Source organism: Chenopodium quinoa, unplaced genomic scaffold (genome assembly GCF_001683475.1).
Source record: "Chenopodium quinoa cultivar QQ74 unplaced genomic scaffold, ASM168347v1, whole genome shotgun sequence".
NCBI lineage: Eukaryota > Viridiplantae > Streptophyta > Magnoliopsida > Caryophyllales > Amaranthaceae > Chenopodium > Chenopodium quinoa.
The window spans coordinates 2,305,073-2,315,249 of record NW_018743292.1 but is presented as its reverse complement, the minus strand read 5'-3'; the positions used below and the strand labels follow the sequence as shown (position 1 = coordinate 2,315,249).

Genomic DNA, 10,177 nt, shown 5'->3' with positions numbered 1-10,177 from the left:
TTTTCCTTCCCTTCTTTACCTTCTATTCAAATAAGTACTGTATATAAATATTTTTATAGGCTTCATTTTCTCTCTCATTTCTTTCACCAATTTCATTTTCTCTCTCCTCTTTTTCACCAATTTCATTTTCTCTCTCCTGGTTTTTTTTTTTTATTTATTGTTTTTCAATTTTCTCTCTCTTCTTTCATGGAGATCAATATAAGTAATTCTTACTTTTAATGATAATTAGTCAATTGTTTTGATAATGCTTTGTTTTACAATTGTAATTGGATGATTATAATGATCTGATTTCATAGTTTTTGTTGTATTGACTTTAATTTTGATAATGCTTTGGTTTTGTTATTGTTGTTATTAGTTGATTAATAATTTAGTTTGTATTGTTCATCTAATTCGGGGTTTTTTTTTTGTATTTTTGATTGTTGTTTATTCCAGTTTTGTGCGTTTCGTATAAGTATATATTGTTGTTTTAATTTTGCTATTCGATTATTTTTACTAGTTTTGTGCGTCATAAAAAAATAATCTTAGTTAAAATAATGATCACTTCTGTAACAGTAAATGTTCATTTATATTTAATGTATTTTTTATGTATTAAAATACTTGTATAAGTTTATTGTAGTTGTATTTGAATACTTATGTTGTACATGTGAATTTCAATTATTTTCATTGTTTTATAAATGCTCATATACATTTTAACTAGTGAATATATTTTATATTTGTTCTGTTGTAATAATGTTCATTTATGTAATTATAAATGTTCATTTATATATATACTTGTGTTTATGGAATTATATGTTGTACATGTGACTTTTTTTTCATGATTATCACTATTTTGTAGTTTCAGAAATAATGTTCAGTTATATGACGATAGATGATTATTTATGTTTTACATTTGGTAATTCAACTGTAATTTCTATTATCTTCCAAAAATGTAAAAATTCCTATAAATGCTCAAATGGCTCTAATATTTATAAGAATATCTTTAACCTTTTGTTATTAGGATCTTGCTAGCGAGCCCCGGGGCGTTAGATAAGGTTAAATTATATTGGTTGAAATAGTATTAAGTTAGGAATTCATGACAAAATCATGCGTCGTTCGGTGCAATTAATGTTAATTTTACTCTAATATTTGCACTTTAATTCTCTTATCTAACGCCCCGGGGGCGCTCATTAGCTTTTGCCTTATTATTAAGTACTATTCTTCTTATTGAATATTAATTTTTTTTAAAGTCTTCTATAAGTGAATATTTTAGTATTTGTAATTGAGCATTTAGTTTTTAAAAATGATCATTAAGTTTTTGTAAAGAATCATTTAGCTTTTGTGAATGATCAAAATTGATTAACATAATACTTTACATAAAATCCGCAATTTTCATATAAAATTGTAAGAATTATTCTATAAACAAATAATATCTACTCCGTATCAAACTTTAAACGTATAAAATTAAATAGTTAATCACATAGAGTAATTCTGTTAACAAATAATATCTACGAAGTATAAGTTTTATCAACCAGCTATGGACATATATCCATCCATAAGTGAACATATTATATTATGCCTTTGCAAATCTTCTTGATGCTATTCTATTATTCTTAGACTCATGTTTTTTCTTCAGTAGCATTAGTTGAGCAGTGTATTGCAATTTGCATCCCCAACCTTGTGATTTAGCCTACATGTTAATGAAAATGAATTGTTATTAAAATAAACAGTACATTGAGTGTTATATAATTGAACATTATGTGCTACAAAATTGAACACTAAATACTATAACTTGTTTATTAAATTTTACTTAAAATGTTAGCTTTAAAGGCACAAACCTAGATTTTCGACTTATTGTTCTCTTTTTGCCCAGCTTTTTAAGAAATTTTAAAGTTGAATTGATGGTTTATATATACTTCATTTTTTTATGATAAGAATGTATAAGTATAACTAAGCGTTATATTTATGAACATTTAGTTATCTATATTTGAACATACTTTTTTAATTATGTATGAATGTGTGTCTTGAGTTTGTTAAAAAAAAAGTGTATCTTGAGTTGTACGTAGGTATACTATCTTCTTTTCACTTAAAATGGTACTTCCTCCGTTTTTCTTTTATTGCACCATAAGGACTTTTACACTATTCACTTTATCTTCTTTGACCATCTTTTGTGATTTATCCTTTAGGAAAAACATAGTCATGTGGGATCTAGTTACATTCGTCTTGAAATCTACTTTTCAAATATCAATTTTTAATAATTTTCACAAAAGTATAATTAAAGATATTAATAGCCAAAATAATGCATTGACAAGCGTGAAACACTTTATACTAATAAATGTTCATATATTACAATCCAGCTTATGGTGCAATAAAAAAAAGAACGGAGGAAGTATAAAAATTACAATCCAGCTTTGTTTGTTATGCATTTTATAAATGTTCATATATGTGTGTAGAAATGTTCATTATATTTTAAAATCATGAACACATTAATAAATGTAAAAGCAGATATATAAACTATTAATTAACATTTAAATGAATGGTATTTCAAGTTTTGTATGCATTCATAATATTTTATACTAATCATTAGCACATATTTAAAAAAAAAATCAAATTAGAATATGTTAATGAATACATATTAACATGTAATTATAGGTAAATACGTGAATAATTTCATTATATGGAAATGAACGTATAGTGCTTTGTAATTGTTCAATTTACCTATGCATTCGAGATATTATTTTTTCAACTGCAACACTCGATGCTTGTATATCTTTTAAAAGTGTTGGATCTACAATAGGACATTTTTTCTCACTTTTTTTTTTCTTTTTCTAATTTTATGTAGAGGTGTTTCATCATCACTGTTTTTACATTATATATTTATTTATAAATAATTTTTTTGAAGAAATATTTGTAAATTTTAAAAGTTCGAGTAAATATATATTTACATTTCTGAAGAATCATTGTTTTTCTTCTCTGAAATAGATTTTTCCGAACCGAAAATTAAATTGAAACAAGTATATGTTAATATTACTAATTATTTGCCTCAAAAAAAAATATTACTAATTATTCGAAATTAAATAGTCGCTTTGAAATTGATCAATAATTAACATAAACACTTACATTGATACATTTTCAGCGATTGAACTATCAATTTGTTTCTCGGAACACAATCACAAACAAATTCTCAAAAAATTAGGGTTTGTATTTATATCTATTTTTTTTTTTTGCTATAAACATGAACATTAATACTTACTCTTTTGATTTCCGCTTGTTTTTTTTTTTTTTTTTTTTGGTGAAATTTGCTTCAATTGTTTGATTTCGTCTATGAAATCTGCCATTGTTGAAGTTTTAGAGCTTTAGATGCGAGAGAAAATGGAGAGAGAAAATGAAAAGAGATTGAGATGAAATGAAAGTTTTTGTTTTTTTTTTTTTTTTTTTTGTGTGTGTGGGGTAAGGGAGTTTACTGACAGTTTTTTTTACTTAGGATAGTAGGGTGTATTGTGGCCTTTGTGGGGAGTAATGGTACGCTGTGTTTTGTGGGGGTGTAGGGATAGTTCCCTACCATAGGGTCTAGCCATAAATAATTAGGTTGAACCTTGCCTTTTGGGCTTTAATTTGTTTTCATTTATGGACTAGGCCCAAATACAAGTTATTTGGACCCGAAACACCAACTTATATAAAGAAATAGTTTACTCCGTATACTTTAGCATTATTCAAAGATGAAGGGATTATATTTTAGCATTATTTAAAGAAATCACTTAAGACAAAACGAAAAAATTTAAAAAAAGAAAGCGAATTTTCAGATCCCTTATGCTAACCTAAAATCCCAAAACAAAGAAGCCTAAAACCCTCGTCTTCCTTCGTAAAATTTCATTCATTGTTTTTCAGGTTATATGTAATTGATTTCTCTGTCTCATTCATTCTTTTTAGGGTTTAAATTTGATTTTTGCATCAGCAGTTTGATTGAAATTGCAAGATGAAAATGCGGGAAAATAAGGGAGGTGCGAAAGCAGAAAGCGGAAGCTCTTCCAGAAGTGGTTTGGAATTAAATGGCAAACAATTGGATTTTCGCTCTATTATGAAGGAAGTTGAACTTCTTGGTAAATTCCCCTCTAATTTCTTTCAATTTTTGTTGCTTAATTTTTGATAAATGCTATGAATGTGCCATAATCTTAGGTATTGAATCTAAAGATTTCAGTTTTGTGTTGTTATTTGCTTAATAATATATGATATTTGGGGTAAAGCTTACAACTTTATATCTTCAATGTTATAATTATATGTGCTTCGTATTACTGAGTAGTAAATTTGCAGAATTTGGGAATTGAGACTATTGGGGGAACTGCAATTTAGCTTTAGTGGTACGATACAACCGGTTGTACAATAGAAATTACCGAAGGGAATAGTGGAAGTGGGACTATAGAGTCCCCTTCCTCTTTCGAGTTCCAATTAGACTTTAAATTTAACCAACCAATGAGCCTATTTTATTTACATCTTAGAAGTTGGAATTGAATTCCCACATTGGTTAACATTCTACCAAGATTGTTTCATACGAGTTTTTACAGTCTCTAATACATGTCTTAATCATCAATTTCATATGCGTAATATTTGGAAGTACTCGTAATTGATATTGTAAAATTTTCCGTTATTAAGAATCTAACAATATCCCACATGATTACTTAATTTGTTATATGAGTACTCGGTAGATTAGTGGGATTTGTGATCAGATTTTCTTGTTTGATCCCAAAATATGCTAGGAAGCAATCTTCAAGAGACTAAGTGAGTACCAACCAAGACCTTATATTTTTGCATTTGGATGATTATTTTATTCTGCTTGGGTAATGAAGTACCTTGTCTCTAGTTTGCTGTGTCTCCAAATATAATTTTAGGGGATGGGGGAATGCAGGATGCAGTATATGTGCTCCTTGCACTTGCAAACTTCCTAACTGCTGTGAATTTTAGCTTCTGTATTTATCTATGGTTATGTGATATGGTTGTGAGCTGTTTTCGAATGTATTACTAGTGATCAATTAAACTTTATGTCATTGCAGGATCCTCTGATATGACATGGAAAGAGAGGAAGGATTTGCAGAATAAGAAGGTCGTTTCATTGGGTGGAAAGGTAGGCACTGCTGACATACCTTATGTTTGGATTTTGATCTGAAAATTTTGATTGAATCTGCTGATAAACAATCATTATGTATTTATGTGTTAAAGGCTCCCAAGACACAGAGACTACCACTAAGTGTAGCGCGGCCAATGATGAAGAATCAAAAGAAAAAAGAAGAGAAGATGTTGCAACAGGTGGTGATTTCAGAGATGGACTTAAATTTGTTTGAAACTTGCTAGATTCTGAATGTAAAGTGGAAACTTGCTGATAAAACCTTTTTGCAGGAGTTACTACTCGGACATTGTGGGGAAAGCCTTATCAAAAGGACTAAAAGACCTGAAGAGAAGCGCAGGCCTGAAGATGGAGTGCTGAGATCAAGTGAAGGACGTTTCCGAAATGGAGTTCTTGATGTCAAACATTTATTAAAATCCGCTCCACCTCCAAGGAATGATGATCATGGTCCTCCTATGCCTAGTAAAGGGAGGAAAAAGAAGGGTGGCAAAAGAAAGGGTGGCAAAAAGAAAGGTGGTGGTGGGAAAAAGCGCCACTAAAAGGATTATTGAGCGGAAATAAACCTCAAGGGCATAAAATATACTACTATGTACAATAGAAGCAGCCAAAGCATATTTGACTGAGAAATGATATCCTTACATGATCAGAAATCTTTCTATGTACACTGTGAGTAGCATCTTCAACGCTTAGCTCAAAATTTTCATCCACGGCTGTTTTAGAGGTTGTAACTTGTTAGCCAGTGCTGATCATATCATCAACTCAATTGTTTATTGCTCAATCATGCTTGCTTTTAGTAAGTTGATGTGTAGAATTGTGGATGGTAATGTGGCGATTGGATTTTTGTCAAACAATACTGTTAACCCCTACAAAATTGTATCCCTCCAATTGTGCCTATTCAATTCTTGGAGTATACGAGGATTGGCGTATATACTCCGTACTGTATTTGAGTTGCTTAATACGTAGTACATGGTTTGTTCTCACTTAGCTTCGTCTATGTATGATCAATTGTTCACTGTATGAGTTACAGTAGTTTATAAGAACAAACACATTTGGAAGTTCTCCTCTCGATGCTCCGTACTATACCAGCACTAATGTCTATTAAGTTACAAATTGACAAACGAGTCTTTTGACAAAACACGAAGTTATTGTTTGCCCTTTGCCCCTTTCTTATGCAACGTATAATTGGAATGGTTGTCTAGTTGTCTTTGTTTTATTGCTGGCACTGAGGAGGGCAATCAAGTCACTTCTCACTTGTAACGATTTTGTTGATTCAGTTCGGGTCATTCTATAGTGATTTGTTAACTTAATCTGATTTCGGAATGTCAAATTGGTTATTGGAACCATTTCTTGCAATTCTGGACTTAAATACAACATGTTCCAAAATGGCCCTAGAATTGAATCACACACTTTCTCGGGACTTTATTGGTTGGACTATTATTGTTTCAAACCAATTTTTATGACCCCAATAAACAACCATCACATTCAATTTAAATTTGGAAAATAATTTCAAAATTGATCTAAAAACATGGATTATAGCCTTTAGTGTTAGATTTTTTTTTTTTTTAACCTATTCTGCCCTGAAAAGGAAGATGTTAGAATGTTTTCTATGGACCCTACGACATCTCAATGTACTATTTGAGTGGTTGGAATCATCGGCTTTTTCGATCCTTCAAATTAACGGTGTAGCCAATTACATACAAGCCCCCTTCATCAACTCATGACCACTACAAGCTTTTATGTATGCAATTAGTGAATGTATTTGATTCTAAACAACATTATATGATTATAAAAAAGTAAAAATCAATCTCTATCATCTCTTGAATTCTCGACATTGAGATTGATCTGATTTCGTGTATTATAGCGTTGAGAGTATTATTTGCTTAACAATATAATTCTTCCTGTTTTCTTCTTTAAAAAAAAAGTATATAAAAAAAAAGGAAGAATACATTTTTAAGACTTTACATCTAATACAAAGTGTTAATTACAGGGTAGTTTAGTAAAAGTGGTAACCAAACCATAAATCTTAGATAAACCCTAAAAAAGCATGATCTATTTAGAAGGTTCTAGTTGCTTTGCTTTACTTCTAGCGAAGACCAGTGCTCAATTATAATAACCACAACAAAACCCTTGATTTCTACTTCTAAACCCCAATTTTCTCTCTCCTCCATTTTTTCTAGGTAATTTGCAGACTTTGAGAAATATGGCAAAGCGGCTTATTCCCACTTTCAATCGCATTTTGATTGAGAAAATTACTGCTCCCGCCAAAACTAATACTGGAATTTTGCTCCCAGAATCTTCTAGCAAGGTCTGATTAAATCCCTTTGTTTTCTATTTAATTGAATTTTATTAGCTGTTTTTTTTGTTGATTATAGTGTATAAGTTGAATTCTAATCTGGGTTAGTTGCATTTTTACATATATTTTGTTGCTTTGATCTAATTGATATATATATTCTATGAATCTATGATATTGGTTAATAAGCTGTTTTTTTGATGATTATAGTTTATGAATTGAACTCAAATCTGGGTTAGTTGCATTTTTGCATAAAGTTTGTTGCTTTTGATCTATTTAATGCCCAAACTATGTATTTTATGAATCTGTGATTTTGGTTAATTGCATTTTTGTTTATCAATATATTTTTTTTCTAAATGAATGCTGCTAATATTTTGGTTGCAAATGCCAAAATTGTAAATTTTTTATTTTTCTTTATTTTTATTTTAATGTATTAACTTTGGAGGGTATTAGGGTTTTAATTAATTCTATGATATTTGTCGGTCAATACTACTGTATAATTTAGTTTGCTTAAAAATGGATTGCTTATGGTTATTTTGATGCAGCTCAACTCTGGGAAAGTAATTGCCGTGGGCCCCGGGAGTCGTACCAGTGACGGGAAACTAATCCCTGTGAGTGTGAAGGAGGGAGATACTGTTCTATTGCCTGAATATGGTGGCTCTGAATTTAAGCTTGAAGATAAGACGTGAGTTTTGTTTTATGGTTGATTATATCTATTAGTGTACTTAGGAAGCTAAAATAAGAGTAATTTTGTGATTGATTTTGTTTGGAATAAACTCTGATCTTTAAAGTTTTCAAATGTGCTTCTAAAAAAGTGTGAAAGTTTAAATTGCTGCCAAAGGATCCAGAATTTATTACCAAGTTTAATCATTGCAAGATACAGTATTACCTTGACAAACTTAATTGCTGATAAATCAAAGAAATGATGACCAATTTTAGAATGGTAGTGTTTTGTTAGAAGAATTAACTAGTGTTATTGTTCTTCCTATACTATATGGTTTACATGTGGTTTAGGGGTTTCATATGGATTTTCAATTGTAGAGTCTTTTCGTATTGTACAGCAACCATGTTAGGTTAGTGCACTTAGGGAGATTTCAATAAATTTTTTCTTGCGGTGTTGTTTCTGGTAAAGTAGTAAAACTATGGATTTTGGTGCTGCTCAATTGTGCTTCAATGAGTGAAAAGGCTCCCGTCTTTACAAAGATAGTTGTGCGTCGCTTGTAGTATGAACTATACATAATCATGCTGTTTATATCCATTATTATTCCTTGGGAATTGTTAAATAATCCAACCTATGCAGAAAAATTAGTTATGGACTTGTGGCGGTATAGCATATGGTTATAATAATATTTTAGGTGATGTACTTCAACAAACCGTGGTGGTATTAGTATATTGCAACAAGCTGTGACTTATTGGGGCCTGATTTTTCATTGATCAATTGTTGATGCATATAAAAAAACTTAGCAAAAATGACATTTACATTTGAATTGGAATAGAGGTGATGTATAAAAAGATTTACTGGTTATTTTTTGCTTCCCCATTTGATCTGCACCATTCTTGTTGTAATGTTATGGTGTCCTGGGGTTCCAAGGATGTCATTTTTAGTTTATCAAGCCGTGTAGAAATTATACAGCACCCATGCTAGGGAAGTGTGCTGTATGGGATGCTGGTGCTGTTAAATTACCCTTCGTTGAGTCTAAAGGCTCCTATCCTTACAACGCATAATATTTGCATTAGTGTTGATGATACTTGGTGAAATTCTTTTGGAATTGCTGATCAGTCTAATTATGGAACTATGGAGTAGGGGTGGTGGTAGCTTGTATGTTTATGAGTCCTTATGATGGCATATGCTGTATATGGTATTATTGTGGTGGTGATTTTTTTTGCAGTTATACTTCACTTTAATGGCTGTGGTAGACCATTTGTATTAGTATATCAGATGATTTTAAAATTCTAATTATTGGGATATACAAGTACAAAGTTTATTAATACTTGGGGATTGTTTTTTCATTGCTTTAATTTGACTTGGATTGTTGAGGCATGTTGTCTGTCACTGTTTGTGAGTTGGTATTTTGTATGTTTTAGTTCATAATATATGATATAATGCATGTCTTGATACAATGGTTGAGTATCATGCGTGTGATTATATTAGGGATGACAAATGTATCATTATTTATGTTTGTAACTGTTGTTGCTTGTGCTCCTCTTGCAGGTATCATCTGTACCGGGAAGATGACATTCTTGGAACTCTACATGATTGAGTGTGATTCAGTACGATCTTCAGGCCATTTTTAGGAGCTTCCCCCCACCCCCAAAAAAAAAAAAAATATACTAATAAAAAACCCCAGAAAGGGGTCAAAGAGGTCAATTGATGAGGTAGAAATACTCTCCTTCTGTAACAATACCAGAACCAAAATTGGTGATTAAATTGCAAATTTTGGGAATATTTTCATGTTATTATTAATTTGACAATTTCTGATCACTGTTATGGAATTAGTATGGTTTGGTTTCGCCTTTTGCTTGTTGATCATAGCAATACATTCTTGAAGTTAGAGATGCAGGGGTTCTTTTGAACGTAATGGCTTCTTAGAGTTCCATGACTTGTCGGTCGTAGCAGCCTTCACCAAAATTAGTGGTGTCTTAACAGACTTCATTAATCATGATCTATTTGATTAATAAAATTTCCTCAAATAATCAACATCAAATATTCAATGCGAGATTATTGCCTTCGTCCAATCCCTTAAGCTTGGACAAAGCTCTAATCAAGCAGCAGAGAGGAGTGCTGTGGAGTA

At 30.9% G+C, this 10,177-nt stretch overlaps 2 protein-coding genes across 2 annotated transcripts; both read left to right on the top strand.

The window, feature by feature from the left end:
• Positions 1–3,252: 3,252 nt before the first annotated feature.
• LOC110736320 lies at positions 3,253–6,075 on the top strand. Its single transcript, XM_021916521.1, has 4 exons — positions 3,253–4,076; positions 5,025–5,095; positions 5,191–5,277; positions 5,368–6,075. The coding sequence occupies exons 1-4, from the start codon at positions 3,953–3,955 to the stop codon at positions 5,632–5,634; spliced, it is 549 nt and encodes a 182-aa protein (XP_021772213.1). The 5' UTR covers positions 3,253–3,952; the 3' UTR covers positions 5,635–6,075.
• Positions 6,076–7,155: 1,080 nt separating this feature from the next.
• LOC110736322 (10 kDa chaperonin, mitochondrial-like) lies at positions 7,156–9,895 on the top strand. The gene is made up of 3 exons (XM_021916523.1): positions 7,156–7,400; positions 7,931–8,070; positions 9,598–9,895. Exons 1-3 carry the CDS (start codon positions 7,296–7,298, stop codon positions 9,644–9,646), a joined length of 294 nt encoding a protein of 97 aa, XP_021772215.1. The 5' UTR covers positions 7,156–7,295; the 3' UTR covers positions 9,647–9,895.
• Positions 9,896–10,177: the final 282 nt, after the last annotated feature.